The following is a 21,521-nucleotide window of genomic DNA, read 5'->3' on the forward strand; positions in this document are numbered from 1 at the left end:
CGCAATGACCAGTGAATCAGTGGGTCCAGCAAAATGAGAACTGAAGCCAGGCACCTTGGCAGGGCCCTATAACCCCAGCACTCTGGGAGGCTGAGGCCGGAAGATTGCAAGTTCCAGCCCAGCCTGGGCAACTTAGTGACTTAGCAAGACCCTGTATCAAAATTTTAAAAATTGGAAAAAAAATTAAATTTGAAGAGGTCTGGGGATGTAGCTAAATGAGAAGGCCCTGGGCTCAAGCCCAGTACCAAAGTGTGTGTGGGGGGGGGGGGGGCTTGAAAGTTGGCGTCCTGTTAGTCACGCAGAAGTCAGTGGTGACCTTGGGGTGGCTCTAGGAGCAGATGGCTGCTGGGAAGGACTGAGAGGACAGCAGGAGATGGAGTGGGGCCCGTGAGCCCACTGCAAAGGGAAAGCAAAAAACAGGCCGGTGAGTTATTTTTATATCCTTATGGAGATATAATTCGCATCCCCTTCTTGGAAATCTCCGCTTCAGTGGTTTTTAGAATGGTCACATGATTGTGGAACCATCTCCAGTATCTAATTTCAGAACATTTTCATCACCCCAAAGCGAAAGTCCGTACCTGTGAGCAGTTGTATCTTATTTCTTTCCTGCCCCAGCCCTGGCAGCCATTAATCTACTTTCTGTCCAGGATAGGATTTGCCTATCCTGGATATTTTGTGCAAATGGAGTCATACAACATGTACTGATCTTTGTGACATTGTTTTCAAGGTTCATCTATGTTGTAGCATGAATCAGTATTTAAGTCCTGTTCGTGGCTGAATGATATTCCATTGCATGTTATACACCACATTTAATTTCCTTTCTTTGGATGATGCATATTTGGGTTTTTCCTTGTGGCTGTTAGGGTAATGATACTATGTGGGTGTGGTGGCGGTCATCTAGATTTCAGCACTCTGGGAGACTGAGGCAGGAGGATCACAACTTCAAGCTCAACATGGGCAAGTTAGCAACTTAATAAGAACCTGTCTTGCCAGGCATGGTGGCGCATGCCTGTAATCCCAGCACTTGGGAGGCTTAGGCAGGAGGATCACCTGAGAGTTCAGTGCAAACCTGGACTACATAGTGAGTTCAAAGCCAGGCTGAACTACAGAGTGAGACCTTATCTCAAAACACCAAAAAAACCCAAAAACAAACTTATCTCAAAAAAGGGTCCAGGGTGGCACGAAGCTCAGTGAGAAGGCTCCGGGTTCAGGCCTCAGGATCACACATGCACAGCCAGCATACTAATGACCATTCGCACGTACATGTTGTGTGGACATGTGCTTCCAGCCCTCTTGGCTACACGCCTGGAAGTGGGGCTGCTGGGCCTGTTCAGTTTAACGGCTCGCTCTATGTTGAACATTTGGAGAATCCATCAGACTTTTCATAGTGGCTACAGTGTTTTACATTCCACCAGCAATGCAAGAAGGCTGCGATTTCTTCCCCACAGCACCAACTTTATTTTATCCATCCTAATAGGGCAGAGGTGGTTTCAAGCTGTGTTTTCTTGTTTGTTTGTTTTCCCCCCCGGTACCAGGGATCGAGCTCAGGACCTTGCGCTTGTGAGGTAGGCACGGTGCCACTGAGCTAAATCCCCCACCTGTGCTGTGGTTTTGAAAACGGATGGTGCTAAGCATCTTCTCACACACTTACTTCCCATCTTAAATCAGGTCGTCTGTCTCTTCACTGGGGCGAGGTCTCCATATATTCTAGATACTAGTCCCTTACCAGCACAGTACCCAATTTGTACTTTTCTCCCATTTCATGTTTTTTTTTTAACTTTATTAATGATATCTGTGGCACAAAGATTTTGTTCTTTTTTTTTCACATTTTAAATGCAATTTGATTTTAGTTGGGTTTTATTGCTTTTGGTTTTGGTTGGGACAGCATCTCACTACAAAATCCAGGCTGCCCTCAAACTCACTATATAACCCAGGCTGGCTCGGACTCAAGATCCTCTGGCCTTCTCTCCCTGAGGGCTGGGACTATAGGCACACACCACCACACCCAGAAAGGCTTTAATTTTGAAGGAGTCCCATTTACTGACTTTCTTTTTTTCTTTTGGCACTTGTGTGTTTGTGTCATATCTAAGAAACCACTGATCTATTCCTATATTCTTGAGTTTTATAGTTTTACTTCTCACATTTAGGCCTATGATCTATTGTGACTGTATTTTTTTACGTGGTATAAGGTAAGAATCCATCTTCATCATTTTGCATGCAGTTGTTCAGGTGTCCCAACTTTTATTTCTCCAGCCACCTGTCCCCATCCCTTGTTGGAGAACTCACACCCATATCCACGATGATGGAACAGAGGCTGTAGAAAGGAGGAAATGGTGACAAAAAGGGCAGCTGAGAACGGCCAGAGCAGTGTCCTCAGGTGGGAGGGGACAGGATCTGCTGCCTCGGGGAGAGGTGGCCTCGGTCCAGAGCAAGGTGGCTCCCCAGGCACTGAGGTAAGCCACGAGCATCCTCTTCCGTTTTCTCAGTGAAACAGGAAGCAAGGTCAGCACCACAGGCAGAGGACACGAGGGAAGGTTGGGAGCCCAAGGAGAGAAGAGGAGAGTGGGAAGGGAAATGGACTGGGGAAGTATGAGATAACTGCCCGGGTACTGCAGCCTGCTGAGAGGAAAGAGGCTGAGCTGAGAGTGAGGCCAGACCTTGGGCCTGGAGCTTCTCTGTGGCCACAGGCAGAGGGCAGATGCAGGTGGGTTGGCAGATGTTCCAGCTGCCGTCCTCCAGGCCACTGTGGCCAGGTTCTCTGCTCCTCAGGCAGGATGTCTGCCCCACATCCCAGGACCACTTGACCCTCAAAGCGGGGAACATCCTGCCCTGAAATCTGGCCAGAAAGCAAGCACCAGGGAAGCCACCAGCAAGCCCTTCACTCCCCCCCACTCTCCCCCTTGTCTTTCCAGCTCAGTCTTCCATGACAAGTTTATTTTCTCACAGTTCAGGAGGCTGGAAGTCCACACTCAACGTGCCAGCCTGGTTGGGTTCTAGCCAGGGACCTCTTCCTGGCTTGCACATGATCACCTTTAATGGAGTCTTTATACAGAGGAGAAACAGCAAGAAAGCTCTCCCATATCTCTTGTTACAAGGGCACTAATGCCATGATGAGGGACCCGCCCCTGCAGCCTCATCCAAACTTAGTTATCTCCCAAGGACCCTATCTCCGAAAGCCATCACTCTGGGATGAGGGCTTCCACATGGGACCTGGGGTTGGGGTGGGGACGCCCTGTAGTTCACCGCCCCTCATGACCTGCTCTCAGTCTCTAACAAGGACCACACACATGCCCAGGTGCCGGGCTTCAGAACAGAGGAGGGACGGAAATGCGTCCTGGCTCTTACAAGACATGTTTGTATCACAGCAACCCCAGTGGGACAAAAAGAGGAGTGTTTCATGTTTGTACTTTCTATGGTGTATCTTCCAGAGCTATGATGCCCAGTGTGGTAGCCACTGGCCACATGTGGCTTGACATGTCGGAGCTGTTTCAAAGACCAAATGGGCAAAATACTGAAAATACAGTATCTCCTAATCTTGGATATTAATTACCTGTCGAAATGATAGTATATTGGCTTTATTGCGTTGAAGTATATTATGAAGTTAATTTCATCTCTTTATTCACTTTTAAAATATGGTTGCTAGAAAATTTAACAGTAGACCCGTGGCTTACATTTCTGCCCTGCATCCCACTCCTGTTGGATCAGGCATGCATAGAGGACCTGCGTTAGGCACTTTCCTTGTCCCTGGAACAAAATATCCAACACCCACAGCTTAAAGGAAGAGAGGTCTAGTTTGGCTCACAATCCGTAGCGGTTTCAGTCTGTGCTCAGCTGGCTCCAACTCTGGGCAGCCTGACAGTGAGGCGTGGGAAGGGGAGCTGCAGGGCAGGCAGGAAGGAAAGGGTGAGGGGAGCTGGGAGGGAGAGCGACCCTTCCAGCCCTGCCCCAGCGACCCGCCTTCTACAACCAGGCCCCTCCTAACAGGGAGTCGCCACAGGGTCCCAAATCCACTCACGTTCCCAAAGCCTCACCTATGAGTATGGGAGGCCGTGAAAGGACAGACGTAAACCGTGAGAGGGCCCTACATCCCGGACATCGGCAGCGGCCTTCTGCCCTAGGGCAGTGTTCATAGCACAGCAGATAAAGCTTTCACCCAGGCGTGGTCTGGGCTCTGCTGTGGAATTTAAGGCATGGGGCCGCACCTCTAGGAGGCTGGGGTCACAGGGGGCTCGGGAGGACACTGCCTCAGTCACAGCGGCCTTCACACTGGGGCTTGGGGCTCCACCGCTGGTCTCCGTATGTCTGACCTGGCTGCTGCTGGTGTGATTCAGAGACACAGAAATAACGCCTTTTAAAACGCTAGACGCCCCTCAGGCACAAGATGCCCACATTTTGGGACTCATAACCGCTTATTCTGTTCCCCTGAGCTCTCCTTTCCCGGGTCAGGAAGCCCAGGAGATCCTCAGCACCATTTGCATTTCCTCTTTTCCTTTTTTTCTTTCCCCAAGAAAATAAGTGATTTTTTTTTTTTTTGAAAATAAGTGAATTTTATGTAAGGTAGAAAATACCTGTGGGGCCATTCCACTGAATTTCATATACCCATTCCCATTTGCTATTTATTAAATTTGGCTATTAGTATCCTATTGTAATACCCACGTATATAGCACAATTATTTCCCCGTTGTTCAGCTTTGGAATAATTTCCCCTTTTCCTCTTATCACACACAGTAAAGCTATGAATATCTTTTTTTTCCATTTGAATTATTTTATTGGAATGTTTTCCCTGAAGTAAAATTGGTTGGCTAGAAAGAATATACAATTTAATGGCTCCTGAGATTTTTTTCTCTTCACATCACTCTCTCAAAGGACTATCACATGTCCTGCCTCCCGTGTGGGTACAGGTTCCTATCCTGCTTTCACACAGACCTGCCAGATCTGGGTGTGATCATTTGTATTTATTTTCACTAGTTTACAGAAGATATCTCTTAGACATTATATCTGCATTTACTGAATTGCTAGTGAGAACGAGTAAGTTCCTCTTAAAACCCAGAAAAAATAAAATAAACGGCTACATCAATAGATTTTTTTAAAAAAATACTTTTCAGCTAGGCGTGCTGGTGCATGCCTGTAATCGCAGCACTTTGGGAGGCTGAGGCAGGAGGATCCCAAGTTCCAACCCAGCCTGGACAATTTAGTGAGCCTCTGTTTCACATTTAAAAATAAAAAGGGGGCTGGGGCTGGGCATATAGCACCGCGTGAAGGTCCTGGGTTCAACCTCAGTACTAGGGAAGGGGGGAACCTTACAGTTTTTCCATGTGTCCGGATTTGGGGGATACCCACGGCTGACCCCAAGGCTGAATGTGGCCGACCCCGAATCACTGTTGTCATAGTGGCCCAAGAAGGCTGCTCCAGCTGATAAAGCCATCTATTTGCTCTGGGCAACCTGAAAGCACAGCGGACAGTCCCTTCCCTGCAAGCTTCAGATGAGTCCTGGCATTTCGTAATTGCCATATGTTGCTTGCTCAGGATCAAGACACATTCTATTTTATATGCAAAAAGATTGCCGGAGACACTGCCTGATCTTTCGCGCACGGGTTATTAAAACCTCCGGAAGGCCTCAGTCCCTGCGACAGGGAACCTCCCGGAGCCGCATCCCGTGCCCGGAGGCGCCCGTGACCAGGAGAGGGCACTGTGGGCCCGGCCCCGGGGAGAGGATCGGGACGCTCCCGGCATGACCGCTAGATGGCGCCTCACAATAACGAATGGACCGGACGCCCTTGAGAGCGCGGCCGGGCTCCGCAGCCTCCGCTCGCCAAGCCCACTCAGACATCTCCTGCGCAGAAATACTGAAACGTTCATTCCAGGTGAAAATACACCAGCTGCCGGTGAAAAACCACGCTCGGCGCTGTCACGTCAGCACCCGATGCAGGTTAATAACCGGCTCTGGAGCAGAGGGTTCCTTTTCATAATTACTGGGTCCCCACCCAGGCGGCCTGCTCGCCCCGCCCCGCCCCCCCGCCCCCCCCCCCCACCGCACAGCCCCCGCAGGGACACAGGACACCCCAGCCCTGAGGTGTCAGGGTCCACCCGCCCTCGTCACAGGGACTTCATCAGCAGCCTAGCTGGCACCACTCGGGTTATAAAAAATTAAATTAAATAAGCAGAAAGGAAAGAAACAGCCAAGACGTCAGAGGTCACCCATCAAATTAATAAAGATTTGAGACCTCACTATTCTATTCCTTGGTGAGAATACAGTGATCCTGTGTGAGATGCATGCCTGTAATTCCAGCACTCTGGGAAGTTGAGACAGGAGGACTGCAAGTTCAAGCCCGGGCTGGGCAACTCAGAGATTCCATGATATCCTGTCTCAAAATAAAAAATGTTTTAAAGAATTGTCTGGGGTGCAGTTTAGTGCAAAGGCCATGGATTCAATCCTCAGTACTGTCAAAGAATGAAACGAGAGAGAGAGAGAGAGAGAGAGAGAGAGAGAGAGAGAGAGAGAGAGAGAGAGAGAAAAGAAAGAAAGAGAAAAAGAAAGAAAGAAAGAAAGAAAGAAAGAAAGAAAGAAAAAAAAAAAAAAAAAGAAAGAAAGAGAGAAAGGGAAAGGGAAAGGGGAGGGGAGAGAAAGGCAGGCAGGCAGGCCAGGGATATAGCTCAGTGGTGCAGTGCCTGCCTGGCAAGCACAAGGTCCTGAGTTCAATTCCCAGAATAAAAAAGAAAGAAAGCAAGAAAGGAAGGGAGAGAAAAATTCAAAGTATGAAAAGAATAACACAAAAATGTTCACAGCAAAATTATAATAGTAAAAGTCTGCATAAAGGAAACACTTGTATATTTCACTGGTTCAGTACCATGGAATGCTATGTAGCCATTACAGATGTGCACAAGGATTTGAAATAACACTAAAATCATTAAATATTAAAATATTAACTGATAAAAATGTGTAAAGAGGTATATAGAGTAAAAATGCAAATATGTTAGAAATGCACACACGTAACATTTGAAGTTCTACAGAAAATATACCAGATTTAACAGCAATGTTTGGGATGGTGGATTTTGTAGTGATTTTTATTTCATTATACATTTCTGGATTTTTTCCAAATCTTCAGCAATAAACATTGGCAGCTAAAAGGAAATGAAGTTTCCTAAGACTATTTTATTTATTTGTTTGTTTATTTTCCAGTACCAGGAATTATATCAGGACCTTGAGCTTGCCAGGCAGGTGCGGTGCCACTGAGCTACATCCCTGGCCCTCACAGGCTATTTTAAAACAGGGTTAAAGGCGTGGGCAGAGCAAGTCCGAGTCTAGAGATGGGTACTGGGGCCAACCTTTTCATCCTTCTGCTAACCAGAGTTGGCAAGGGGGGAAGCCTTTCTTACAGTCCATGCTCTCTGTATTTTTAAATTTTGTAGCAGGTGGTTATTATTCAAAAATAAATTTCTACAAAGATACAGAAATATAAAATCTAAAATTGCAGGAGCTGAGAAGAGACACCAAAGAGAAGAAATTTTGGTGGAAATCAAGGGAATTTCAGCTCCCATGAAGTCCACCCAGGGCTGGCTCATCAGGGCTGAGTGGTCAGCAGGGCACCTCAGGGAGGCCAGGGCAGGCCTGGCCTTTGGTGGACGCTGGGTCTCAGACCCGAGTCCCTGGGCCTGGCCTGGCAGCTGGGACCCTGTAGAGGAGTAGGAATGGGTGGGGCCCAAATGTGTGACAAAGGGAACTCCGTGACAGCCTGATTCTTCCAGGATGAGCGGAGTTTAGCATGCTATTCAAGATGGAAAATATCCCTGAATATCAAGCCTCGAACCAAGTCTGTATTCTGGTTTCCTTTTCACGTACCTGCAAATCAATGTTTTCTCCTCCACACTAAAAAAGAGGGAGACTTTAGAGCCCACTGAAGCTATAACCATGGGGCTAGTGGTCATGCCTGGGTCTTGGATATTTAGCTCAAGAGACCCTGTGAGGGTCTTATTCAAAGTAGGAAGAGCAGAGGTGATGGTCCAACAAGAAGGGCACACTCAGCTTTCACAGAGAGATGACACCCCCGACCTCATTAACACAGCTCCAGAGTTACATAAAGGATCCAGGTGTCTTGATCAGCTCTAGGAGGTAGCTTTGTGCTGGGGCCCAGGATTTGCGCTGGCTGAGCGGAGCCGAAGAGCGACTCTCTGAGACAAAGGCTCCATCCTCCCTGATTCACCCTGGGACACAGGTCACACTGGGGCTTCCTTTACAGCTGCGGATGGCTGGCTACTGAGCTTTCCCGAGCTGGCCTTCAGAAGCGCCTCCCTCTGCACCCCGGGAGGCATGTGCTGCAGCCCTCCGTCAGCTCCAAGTCCTGCCCATGCCCCATGCAGGACCTGGGGACAGGAGGGCCCTGCTGCCAGCCTGGGAGGAAAGTGTCTGGCATGGATCTGGAGGAGCTTCCTTCTACCCTTTAAAGCCACAAGCCTGGTACTTCCTGCTTATTTTTGTGTAATCCTTTGAATGTCAGATATGTTACACAAAATCCACAGGAAAATGACTTTTCAGAAAAGTTTATTGTAATCTGATGACATAGTTGAGTTATAATTCTGAAAGCAAAGTGAATACAGTACTAGGGCAATCTTTAGGGGCACGTCTTAGTTACGTTCTCATCTCTGAGGCACACTACCTGACATGTACAACTTAAAGAGAGGTTTATTTTGGCTCAGTGCTGCTGGCTTCAAAGAAAACAGCATGGCAGAGGGGCATGGCGGAGGGAAAAACTGCTCACATCATGGCAGCCAGGAAAGAGAGGAAGAGCGTGGGAGGGAGAGATACCCTTCCTGGTCACACCCCCAGTGACTTCCCTCCCCCTCAGGCCCACCTCCTAATAGCAGGCCATCTATAAACTCCCATAATCCACCATAATCCAACCACCTCCCAAAAGCCTCACCTATGAGTGCCTGAGGCTCTTGGGAGACATCTAGATATAAACCATAACAGAGTAGAAACATTCCTTCAATGGTTTAGGATCCCACTCTTAATGGGTTATGGGGTGCTAGAATCTCCTTTTAGAGGTGGTTTCTAGATTCTTTCTGTCCTGAAAAAGAATTGGTCAAGACAAGTGCAAAAGGTGGCAAAGTTTCACATTTATTAAAAGGTAGGAAAAGGAAAGAAATATACTCTGCAGAATGAGTTTGGGCCAAATAAAAGTGGGGGAAGAAGCATACGCTACAGCGTGAGGACTGTGAAAGAGAGCACAGTGGCCACAAGGAAAATGGCCGCCATCTTTTGTATCTCCCACTCCTCAGGCTGAGGTCAGGTCTAGGCCGGCCTATCAGAAACCTGCTTGGGTTCTTGTGAGAACTGAAGACAGCACTCTCTGATTGGTTCCACATGCAGAGCTATTCTGGGCCTGCTCCTGGAACTGTGTAATTGACAGGTTAAGGAACTTCCCCAGCCAGTTTTCCAGGCCCTAATCTTCTGCCTCATCACCACTTCAGAAAGAACAAGACTTCTTATTGAAAATATTTCACTTAAGGGCCGGGGATTTAGCTCAGTGGTTCTGACGCCTGCCTCGGAAGCACAAGGTCCCGAATTCAATCCCTGGTACCAAAAAAAAAAAAAATTTCACTTAAAAATCTAACTGAAGAACTACCAGTTCCTGCAAACTGGGAAGCTTCTGTGAGGTACTTCAGAGAGGCCTCTGGGATTGTACAGACATGGATTCAAGTCTTGGCTTCTTCTGTTAGTAGCTCAGGGACTTCAGAGAAGTTAGAAACTTGACCCTTGCCTTCCCTGTTTGCGAAAGAGAGAAGCATGTTTCCTCACTGGAGGAGTTAGATAAAGTGTTTCAAAGACACTGATTCCAAAATACTTATTGTTACCACATGATGGGTATGGTGTTAGGCTGGGGAGAGGAGATCCAGAGGTCCATCCTATCCTCCTTGACATAATATTTCTAAGAGGAACAGGGGATAAAAAGAGCTAAGGAAGAAAGGTTCAGTTGAATGTGTGAGAGGCATTTGCCCTGGACTGAGCTCATGAACCAGACCCAATGGGCCAAACCAGAACAGGATCACTCATGGTCTTTTGGAGAAATCAGGATAAGAGGTAACAGCTGCCAGACATGGTGGCAAATGGCTGTAATCGCAGCACTTGGGAGGCTGAGGCAGGAGGATCACCTTGATTTTGAGGCAAGCCTGGGCTACACAGTGAGTTCAATGCCAGCCTGAACTACATAGTGAGACTCTGTCTCAAAAATTAAAAAAAAAGAGAGAACAGCCATATCCCCCCAAACAAGCCAGCTTTTCCTGGGGTGACAAGGCACTTTGCTTTAACCTCTACGAAGAAGGCCAGTTTGAAACAATGCATCTTTTGTTCTGTTTCTGATTTCCCTCAGCTTTCTCTATTTACCTCTTCCACTTGGCTCTTCCATACACTCATTCTATTTTATAGAATAAGGTGTCGCCTGATTCTACAAGTGTGAATAAAATCCAAATTAGATCTGTCTCTCTCTGTCTCTGACTCTCTCTTTTCTTGAAACTGGGCTTCACTATGTTTCCTAGGCTTAGTCTTGAACTCCTGGGCTCAGGTGAATCTCCTGCCTCAGCCTCCCAAGTAGCTGGGACCAGAGCCATATTCCACCGTAGCCAGCTCAGTTAAGATCTTTCACTTTGTTGTAATTTTGCCTTTGACACAAATAAGTTATGAGTTATGACTTGGCTTCTGAAGCAACAGAGCAGGATGGGAACAACAGAAGGGCTTACCTTAGATAAAGTGGCAGGAGCCGGGCGTGGTGACGCTGGCTTTATAATCCCAGCACACGGGAGGCTGAGGCAGCATTGCCTGAGTTCAAGGCCAGCCTGGGCTTCATAGTGAAATGTGGTCTTTGAGCTGAAGCTGGGCACCCAGGTACAAGTCTGTAGTCCCAGCAACACAGGGGGATCGATCACCTAAGCCCGGGAGTTCGAGGCCAACCTTGGCAATATGGTAAGACCATGTCTCGGGGGGAGAAATATGTGAAGTGATATTTAACCTACATCTAGAGAATAAAAACAGCCAGAATAACAATAATAAAAGAACTCCTATGACTTTTGAGAGGGGGAAGGCAAGACCCTCTTTGTGGGAGGGGCCAGGCCTGCAGCCAGTGGGAGGAGGGCCCATTGTTTTGTGGCTTTTGTGGCTCAGTCTTTCTCCCCACGAGACCATTCAAGTCACTGGCGGGGCAGCGCACACTCAGGAGGTAACAGGGTTCTGGCAAGGGCTGGCTGTGAGGCCCTGCAAGCCAGAAGCCTAGGGGTCCAGTCCTGCAAGAGGGGCCCGGAAGAGGAGCCACCCTCAGGAGATGAGGAGGAGCAGGAAGTGTGGTCAGCGAGGCATGGTGCAAGCTGACTTCTCCAGGCCCCTGCAAAATTGAGGGAGAGGACTGGGAGAGTGGCCATGACTCCTGCAAGAGGCTGTCTTTGCTTTTGCAGCTCCTCAGGCTGCTGGGCAGCAGGAGTGCAACTAGCATAAAACACAGCTTCCTCAGAAAGAGTCACCAGGCCGTGATGCAGCCCAACACCTTCAGCTGCAGCGTAAGGTGACATGCGGGTGACGTGTGTCCTTCTCAGGGGGATCTGCCAGGCTTCCCTACCGGCCCAGCAGCCCCCTTGACAGTCACAGATTCACCCACTTCCCCAGCGCGGCGGCCTAGTCGTCATACCGAACTTCAGCTCGCAGCTCCTTGGTGACGTAGTTCACCAGCATGGCCAGCAGCTGCTGCTTCAGGGCCTCGCTGCCCATGACCAGCGTGGTCAGCTGCACAGCATCGGTCCAGTCCAAGCTCCGCACTATGGCCGTGGCTTCATTAAAGAGCTTCTCCTGCTCGGCGGGGGGCAGCTCCATTAGGATCTGAGGAATTGGCTTAAACTGTCCACTCGTCATCCAGGCACTGAGGAGACCCCCGACAGTGCCCCCTGGAAAAGAAGGAAGGGTTCAATTAGCCAGCCTTCCTCCAATCGATGGTGTCGGACTCTCGCTGAGCACATGTCCACCTTGGTGACGAATGGGAACATTGGTGAACAGCTCAGAGTGAGTTGGGCTCCCTGCTCCTCTAGGAAGCATAGAGGGCAAAGGTTTATGTGGCCTTCAGTCCCTGGGCCCAGATAATGGAACCCAGACACCTTCCCTGAGCTCCTCATAGAGAGGCAAAATGAAGCAAGTGCCACCCCCACCTCTGGACTGTGCCAGCTAAAATCCTCTTCATGGGCAGAAGAAGGCCCCGCATTTGTGCCAGCAAAGCGTCCCTCTCATCACTAAGAAGGGCTGAGAGGCAAAAGTATTTCTGAGGAAAGCCATCTCCATGGTGAAGCTGAACTTCCTCTATCAGTGGCAGACAGGAAATCTGCCCTTGAGCTGGGATGTTTCCAGGCTAAAGGGCCCTGGGGACAGAAAATAAGGTTCTTGTCTCTTGAAGCAATATTTTTCATACAGCCCCTCCAGGTCTTTTGATGACAAGTAGTAAACTGAATGTAGCTTACTACATCTCTTTCTGCTGCCTAAGAAGGGCACAAACGTTTTCTAACAATCCAAATGCGTTGCCAATGTTAAGGCATGCTATTCTGCGACCTGCGGATACCCTACAATGGAGAGTTCCACCTACCCAGGCCACACACAGGATGGCATGGGGCGAGGGACGGTGCCCTGGGGTCTCAAACGCCAGTCCCTTTGGGGGCCCAGGTGGGTGATCAAAAGGAGAGAAGTGGGCAGAGCAGCCCTGTGGGGACCCGGGGTGCAGGGCCCCTGTCTCTAGAGGCGACCCTATGCCAGACAACTGCTGCCTCACAGAACACCAGATCTGTGTCTTTAAAATGTCTCACAATTTAAAAATATCAGCAATCAGATATTTAAAGACGCAGCCCAGCTGGACCTAGTGACTCACTCCCGAAGGACAGAACAGGAAACAGAAACTTTACAACAGAAAAACCCAGCACATACATCACTAGTGATGTCATGCAGCTGTGCTGTCCCCCTGGACCGAAGCAAGAGGAGGGCATTTCTCCTCCAACATATTCTTTCCAAAAACCCATAACTCCAGTCTAACCATGAGAAAAACGTCAGATGAACCCAAATTGAGAGCCATTCTATGAAATATCTGCTCAGTACTCCTCAAAGGGATCAGGTATCTTGGTCTGAGAAAATGTCACAGATCGGAAGAGACCAGAGAATCAGGGCAATCCAACACAATGTTGCAAAACAAGACTATTCATGCAAACACTGGAGGGGCTAAAGCAAGGCCAAGGAAGAGCAGACAGTGACGCGCGCGCATTAGTGTTGGTGTCTCAGCTCCCACAGTGCACCGTGGTCCACGTTAGCACTGGGGAAACAGGGAAGGGGGAGGGATGGAGGTTATTCTCCACACAACCTTTGCAACTTCTCTGTAAACTTATTATTACTGCAAAATGAAAAGTTTCCTTTAGGCCCGAGGTGCAGCCTGGCAACCCCAGTTACCCCTGCGGACATGGCACGGCGAGCGGCCAAGAGTTGGTGAACCCAGCCGGACCCTGCCCTGCGCCCTGCCCCGTGTGGGTGGGCATCACACAGATGCTGCTCACCAGGACTGCTCTGCCCACGGTGCGTAAATTCACAGAGAAATGTGGACAGATGGCAACAGGAAATGGCAGTGGAACATGGGGATCAGCACAGGGGGCTTGGGGCGATACTGTTTACCATGGTCTGCCTGAAGTTGGGATAAAAGCAAGAGCAGTTCAGTGCCTTGGAAAGTGAAAGCTGCCAGTGAGTGCAGGTCTCCTCTATCAGGAGGAAAGGACCTGCAGAAGATCCAGGGTCTGTAGGTGAATCCCGCTGGGAAGACAGCTGGCTGGTAAAGACGACACTGAATGCCCCCTTCAAACTGGATGAACTCACGCACAAAGCAGCGTATGAGAAGCATGTAAAATCTACTGAGGAGCAAAAGCAGCACCCCTACGAAAACTAGTATGAAATAACTTACTCCAGCAACACTGTCTAAATTAGTGGTGGAGAGAAGACTTAAGATGACAACTTTTAGAAATATAGATGGGAGGGCTGGGGATTTAGCTCAGTGGTTCTGGCACCTGCCTTGCAAGTGTAAGGTCCCGAGTTCGATCCCCAGTACAAAAATAAATAAATATATACATAGATAGATAAGACAGACAGACAGATAGATAGATAGATAGATAGATGGTAAAGAAACTACTCTCAACACTGCTACTGCAAGAAAATACCCCTTAATTTCCTAATGATTGCAGATAAACACAATATACATCTTTTTTATACCTTATGAGTTTTAGATGAGGCTGCAAGGTTTTTGTTTTGTTTTGTTCTTGTTTTTTTGAGACAGGGTCTTGCTATATAGTTCAGGCTGGCCTTGAACTCACTGTGTAGTCCAGGTTGGCCTTATGGCAATCCTCCTGCCTCAGCCTCCCAAGTGCTGAGATTACAGGTATGCCTGGCTTAGGATATAGGTTCTGATATTCAGAATTCATGTAATTATCTATCATAAAATATACTTATAAAAAATAATATAGAAGATAACAGTTATCATAAGCCTTTTGTAATACCATAACTTGCTTACATTCCTCCCTGGGTTTGGGTCAAAATACTTAAATGATCTTCCCCTTGGAAATACGTGGGAGTGGAGGAAAGCGTATGTGAGCTGTACACTGTCAGATGAGAACAATACTGTCACAATTTTACGATATGCTGCATTTTTCAGTGCTGTTTTTATACAGTGAAGCAACAGCTTTGCAACCCAACAAGAAATAAAATATTCAATTCCAAAAGAAAGAAAGGAAGGAAGGAAGGAAGGGAGAAAGAAAGAAGACTTTAAAAAAAAAAGCAACCTGGGGACTGGGGATTTAGCTCAGTGGTTCCTCCGCCTGCCTTGAAAGCACAAGGTCCCGAGCTTGATCCCCAGTACCAAAAAAAAAAACCCACCCTGGGACAGAGAGAACCCACCCTGGTGCAGACACCACCTTGATCCCGAGACCAGGGCCAGGCTGTGGCCTCCCTGGAGGAAAGGAATATGCTGGAGAGGGAAGCCAGCCAATGTACAAGTTTCACTGAACTTTTTCCCCACGACACCAGTGAAACGCACAGAGCTGACTAGAGTTGCACTCCTCTGCGCTAAACCTTTATGAGAACAACAATATTTGATTTAGAGTAGCACTTAATGCCAAAAGTCACCAGGAATATCAACCAACAAATTACTAGCTCTTCAGCGAAGAGAAAAGTCCTTTGTTTTCCGGGTAAAGTGAGGCTTCTACCCATGACCAGGACCTGGAAGCACCAAGTCCCCTGGGTTCTCTTAGCAGACAGGCTGTTGTCCACCAGCTTTTACCCAACCTGAATAAAATGTGCTCCCAGATGGCACTGGGCACAGCACTATAATAAGATGAGCCCAGGGAGGTGCCCCATGAGCGCTTAGATGGGGTAGGGGCCAGAATTTAGAATACCATCTGGGAACACGGAAGTGGCCTTGTCTGCTCCCTTTCTGCTTCCTTCCTGGATGGGAAGGAGCGGAAGTCAGGACTTGAGAACTCACCAAATTTGGAAAGGGAAAGATACACTGCGCAGGTCTGGGGCGACCCCCACACTTGTTTTACTCCCCAGTGCAGCTTTAGTTTAAGGAAATGTCCTTGAATGTCAAGGGAAGAAGAGAGAAGGAAGCTTTCCTTGCCCACCAGCTGGGAAACAGAAGTCAGCCGGGCATAAAAGTGGTTCTGTCTCCAGCCCACATTCACGAGGAGGCTGTCACGCATAACAGAAGGATTTTACCACACCATGGGCAGGCATTCGGCAAATATCTGGCCAGCCCAGCGTGGCAGACGGCAAGCCATCACAGCGACACCAGTTCAAATTCTTCTCAGTCCCCCGGATGGCGGTGGCCTTCTGACTCCACCCTAGCCCACCTCTTGGGCCACAATCTGAGTTACATGGCTCTTCCAAGGCTGGGGACATGGGAATTCTTCCTGCCCCTAATCCAGAGAAAGAAACTTCACCTGAGCTTCATGGAACAAGAAGAGGTAGACCAAACATTCATTGTCACTAGAAACTGGCTCCTCCACTGAAGCAGGTGGTGAATGAGACACTGCTCTAATAGCAAATGCAGCTCCCAGGCTGATCTGCTCCAGCCACTGCAGTGGGTGTTCTTCTTTCAAAGCTGGGAGCTGGCCCTGAACACACTGCCCAGGGGAAACTGGCCGGAAGCTGCCGCACGGCCTCTGCTCAGAGTAGGGGCTCAGCAACCCCCATTCCCCGACCAGGTCCCTGCCAAAGAGACACGATGGTGAGCATGTGCAGAGGGCCACCTGAAGGTCGCAGACGCCTAGCTTTAGCCTCCAGGACTCATCCCTGGGGGACAGCAGCAGGGTCAGTGGGCCTGGGATCCTCCACTTGGGGAAAGGGCTCCTCCAGTATCTGAGGGACATGAAAGTCATAGCCAAGAGCACTCTGTCCTTCTGAGGCACCCACAAAGAAGCTTATGTTTCTATTTATTTATTCATTCATTCATTCTTTTTTTTTTTTTTTTTTGGTACCGGGGATCAAACTAGGGACCTTGCGCTTGCGAGGCAGGGGCCAGAACCACTGAGCTAAATCCCCGGCCCTATTCATTCATTTTCAGTTGGGAGGATTGAACCCAGGGCCTTCACACTGAGCTATATTCCCAGCCCTTTTTTTACTTTTTATTTTAAGACAGGGTCTCATTAAGATGCTAAGTTGCCCAAGCTGGGATCAAACTCTTGACCCTCCTGCCTCATCTCCCCCAGAGGGCCAGGATTATAGGCATGCACCACCATGCCTAGGTGTCCTAACGGGACAGATTAGATACAGAAAGATCATTTCACAGATGCAACTTTAACTCCACAAACCCCACGTGGAGGCATCATTCTTTTTTTCTCAGACAGGATCTCGCTATATAGTTCAGGCTGGCCTTGGACTCACTATGTAGCCCCAGCTGGCCTCGAACTTGCAGTGATCCTCCTGCCTCAGCCTCCCGAGGGCTGAAATTACACTACACCTGGCACAGGCATCACTCTTACAAGGTGGTCCTCTCTATAATTTCAAAGACCCTTTTTTGACACCACCAAGGCTGGCTGTCCAAGGGAGACACGCGTACTTACCAACAGCTAGTCCAGGTGGGCCACCAACCAAACCACCAAGGAAGGCCACGGCCCCTGTGACCAGAGCACCCTTCCCAGAATGCTTGACTGCTGCCTTCATCTTCCTCTCCTGGGAAATGGAGCAGAGCAGCCTCATGATGTCATCCACCATGATGGGCATCTCGGCAGACCTTAAAGGTGAATTCAAGGGCAGAGCTCTCATGAGAGCAGGCAAACTTCCACCCCAATGCTACTCTCCTGGGAGCTCTGAGGAAGGGTTGTCACTTCCTGGAAAAGGCAACAGCTTGGCCCTGTGCCTGTGAGACCTAGTCACGTGGAAACTTCTCTGTCATAGAGAAGCAGGGCAGCTGTTAGCTCCTAAGCAAGCAGAAGCAGCAGAGTGGACCAAAGGTCTTTTCTGCCTCTGATGAACTTCTGTTTTGTAACAGATCAAAAGCAACACAAACCACATGCTCTACCCAATCCCAAAGGAAGCCAGGCCGACCCAAGGCATCAGCGGCAGTTCAGTTGGCTCAGGAAGTCCTCAAACACAGAGTCCCACCCGGCCCCTCTTTCAGATGACAGGGCATGTAAGCTAATACCAAGCCAAGAAAAGAGAACTCGGGCCACACTGGCATCTGACTGATTTGTGCCCTTCCTGTCACAGACCTGGCTTTCACATGGACATATACCAGCCCCAGGCTCCATCCAGTAAGCTCGGGTGGATGCGGAGTGACAAGTGAGGGTCTGGGATAGTGCAGACCGTGTGTCAACTTCCTGCAGCAACTACTCTTAAAAGCTCATACGGGTCTGCACGAGACAGTAAAAGTGGGGCCACGGGGCTGGGGATTTAGCTCAGTGGTTCTGCCGCCTGCCTGCAAGCACAAGGTCCTGAGTTCAATCCCCGGTACCAAAAAAAAAAAATGGGGTCAATATGAAGGTGTAAGATGAGCAAGCTGACAATAAAAATTTCCAGGAGTTTGCAATATACAGTGGACCCTTGACTTACAAACTCAATTCATTCCCGGGGGCTGGTTGTAGCTCAGGTTGGTGAACTGAAGGCTCGGGCTCCTCTACACAGCCTTTAAAGTCTCTCTCCTGTACACAGGCAGATCTCAGTGTTCTTAGAGAGACACTGGCCCAGGATTTCTCAATTAACCCCGGACAGGAAAGGATGTTGTAATGTTCCTTCAAAACTCTTTAAGGGCTAAATCTGTATCTGAGACCATCTGGAAGCACAAGCAGCCAGCATTCAGGTTGTAACTCAAGACCTTGGTCGTAAGATAAAACTAAAGTTCCGGTTGTAACTCAAGTTGTTCGTATGTCAGGCTGGTCAAAACTTGAGAGTCTACTCTAGCTGGAAAGATGGAAGATGGACCTCTCTTTTCATTTTTATTTTTATAAAAACTACTGGGTACTGGGGTTGAACCCAAAGACTTCACACTGAGCTATATCCCCAGCCTTTTTTTATTTCGAGACAAGTGCTTGCTAATTTACTAAACTGTCCAGGCTGAGCTCAAACTTACAATCTTCTTACCTCAGCTTCCCAGAGTGCTGGGATCACAGGCCTGATCAGATGGCAGATGGACCTTTAGAACAATAAACTTGGGGGAAATGAGGTAGGATAGAAGAAATAAAGATAGGTAGAAAGGAAATAAGGAAAACCAGAACTAAAAACTATACGTTTTAGAAGATTGCAACTCCAGGACATAGTTACCCACGGTTATCTATAGCAATATTCCCGAAGTTTGTTTATGCTTCTTTTCTTCTAAGCCTGTCATACCCAAACTCCCTTAAAGAAACTTAAGTTTACAAATTAGCTTAGTTGGGGGGCTGGGGATCTAGCTCAGTGGTGCTGTGCCTGCCTGCAAGCACAAGGTCCTGAATTCGATCCCTGGTACCGGGGAAAAAGAAATCGGAGAGCTTAAATAAAACGAATAATTTTTAAAAATTATCTTAGTTGGTAAAATAAAGTGCAGAAACCTAATCATAAGATAAAGGAAGAAAGGCCAGCTGGGGATTTAGCTCAGTGGTTTCGCAGCCTGTTGCGCAAGCACAAGGACCTGAGTTCGATCTCCGGTACCAAAAATAAAAAAAGATAAAGGAAGAGATTTTAAGTGTTCAAAGAATGGTTTTAAAGCAAAACTTCCTATATCTATCCAAAATAATGATGGGGCTCATGCCTTTCACCTGTAAAATGGGCCTTTAGCTTTCCTGTGGATGGAGACCCCAACCAAGAACAGGACAGAACTTCCTACAGACTCACAAATTCCACCACCAAAACTTCTGCCTAATAAATCACTTTCTGCTTCTTTTTAAAAATGACCTTTAGAAGAATTATCTGGAGTCAGGAAATGGCTGTGCTGGCAGGGAACTACCAGGCAGAGGCGTGACCAAGGGCAGGCTGGCCTTCCCCACCACCAAAAGATTACAGCCTCCTTCCCTGTTCTAGTGATAAGGACTTGTCCACCGGTCCACACAGATCACGACAATAAATTCACAGTATCACAGGGAAGGCACTAGACAAGGCAGGAGCAGCCAGGCACGGTGGTACACACCTGTAATCTCAGCACTTTGGAGGCTGAGGCAGGAGGATCGCCACAAGTTCAAAGCCAGCCTGGGCTCCATAGTGAGTTAGTGAGTTAGTGAGTTCAAGGCCAGCCCATACTACAAAGCAAGACTCTGTCTCCAAAAAAAACCAAAACCAAAACCAAAAAACACAGCAGAAGCCACCCAGAATTGGGGAGATGGAGGGCATGACCGGACTTACTCAGTGGCCATGGTCTTGAAAAGCTATGTGAACAAACAAAAGGAGTTTTATTTCAAGTGCATATGGAGGTAACCTAAAGAATTAATTTTATAGTGAAATCTTTCAAAAAGCTAAAAATCCTATTGTATTGTATCTAATCACCTTCTAGCTTGGCTCTGGTTTAGACTCAGATTTTAATCTGTCAATTGTGCAAGAAAGAGGGAGGCACAGCCCAGGCGCAGGAAGGACCCCCTGAAGACTAAAGGGGACCCCATTACCAGAAGCCTGAGGACCCCGTGCCCTGCCATCCTTGGTCTGCCAGGCTCAGCCTCCTGAATGCCAGGCAGGAGCCACCACACGCAGCCACACTCTGCTCTTTTCAAGAACTATTAGGTAAGACGTGCAAGGACCCGGCACTGCAGAGACTGCAGATGGGCCAAGCTGCTCTGATTCACACACCTGCAGCTCTCTGGGAGATTCACAAAACTCTAGGCGTCCTCAGACTTGGTGAGCCTTACCTCCCCTCTTCTCTATGCTTCAGGGCAAAGGCCACAGGTGGGTGCTGCCAACCAACACTGCAGATTAGCCTGCAAAATGTGTGTGTGTGTGTGTGTGTGTGTGTGTGTGTCTGTGTGTTTTAATTAATTCCCAATACTTAAACGTAAGACTTCACATTCTCTTCAGATTCCTGATTTCTCCTAGAAACTCAGAAGGCCACATTAGATCTCCCCTTCTGAGTGGTAACATGGTCCAAGGCTGGGCAGGGCCTGGCATCCACCCAGGACACCCCCCCACACACACACACAGCAGGGCACTGCCCGCTCTGCCAGACTGGCGTTGCCATGCAGGTTAGCTACCTATTTGGTCCATAAAAAGGTCATTCCACAGCCTCTCAAAGGATCCCTAGTGCTTCTCAGAAAAGCTAACGAAGCTCACTGTCCGCACAAAACCGACGGCCTGCGAAAACACCCTCCTGGTTCCTGATCCTCTCCAGGGGAGCCAGCACCCCATCCTCCTTCCGCGGGGCAAGGCCGCGGATGCGGGCTCGAGGCGAGGGCCGTCGGCTACCCCGCAGGACTCGGGCCTGCTGCGTGACCCCCACGCCCACCTCCCATTCAAGGGCGGGGGCCCGCGGCGCGGAGCTCTGTGGCCACTGCGTGCCTCAGTTTCTCCACATGGAAAATGCATGCGCGAACGGCTTCCACGCCGCCACAGTAAGCGTCAGGCCGCAGCACTGTGCTGGCTGCGCTCCTCGGGGTTCTGCCTGCCTCCGGGCGCCCCTTTACCTGCCCCGGGACGGCCCCCGGGCCTGATCTGCGACTGCGTCTGCGCTCCGAGCCCGCCCGGTCCACACCGGCTCGCAGCTCCCCGCTCCCGCCGCCGCCGCCGCCGCCGCCACAGGCCCCACCCTCCGCCTTCCGGCGCCAGGGCCTTCCGGGTCGCTGGTCCCCTCCGCCCCCTCTCCCCGCCCGTTTGTCCCTTCCCCCGCCACCGGGCTGGGAAGGGGACGCCGAGTCGGGGTGGGGCCCTGTCCACGCCTCCTGCACCTCACACTCCTTTTCGGTCTGGCTCCCTGGCCTACCTGAAGCCTGCGAGGGCCTCCCACGAGAGAGACCCTTGTCCCCTTTGGCCTGGGCTCAGGGTCCCAGACCTACAGGCCCCTCCCCGCAGCCTGGGCAAGG

General features: G+C 49.2%; 1 protein-coding gene across 8 annotated transcripts; it reads right to left on the reverse strand.

Annotated features, from left to right (window-relative positions):
* Positions 1-8,521: 8,521 nt before the first annotated feature.
* On the reverse strand, positions 8,522-21,246 carry CUNH19orf12 (chromosome unknown C19orf12 homolog). Of its 8 annotated transcripts, none has more exons than XM_004858780.3 (4): positions 18,628-18,649; positions 17,112-17,281; positions 11,672-11,924; positions 8,522-9,762 (listed from the first exon to the last, which is right to left on the reverse strand). In XM_004858780.3, exons 2-4 carry the CDS (start codon positions 17,269-17,271, stop codon positions 9,693-9,695), a joined length of 483 nt encoding a protein of 160 aa, XP_004858837.2. In that variant the 5' UTR covers positions 17,272-17,281; positions 18,628-18,649; the 3' UTR covers positions 8,522-9,692. The 8 variants fall into 8 exon arrangements, 7 of the variants coding, with proteins under 7 accessions (XP_004858837.2, XP_087047126.1, XP_021095349.1 ...); XM_021239690.2 differs by lacking the exon at positions 18,628-18,649 and adding an exon at positions 21,126-21,243 and having other exon boundaries at positions 9,094-9,762; XM_087190999.1 differs by lacking the exon at positions 18,628-18,649 and adding an exon at positions 21,126-21,230 and having other exon boundaries at positions 9,094-9,570.
* Positions 21,247-21,521: the final 275 nt, after the last annotated feature.

Source organism: Heterocephalus glaber, unplaced genomic scaffold, assembly GCF_053883595.1.
Source record: "Heterocephalus glaber isolate CG9 unplaced genomic scaffold, H.glaber_assembly_v1.0 deba00001561, whole genome shotgun sequence".
NCBI lineage: Eukaryota > Metazoa > Chordata > Mammalia > Rodentia > Bathyergidae > Heterocephalus > Heterocephalus glaber.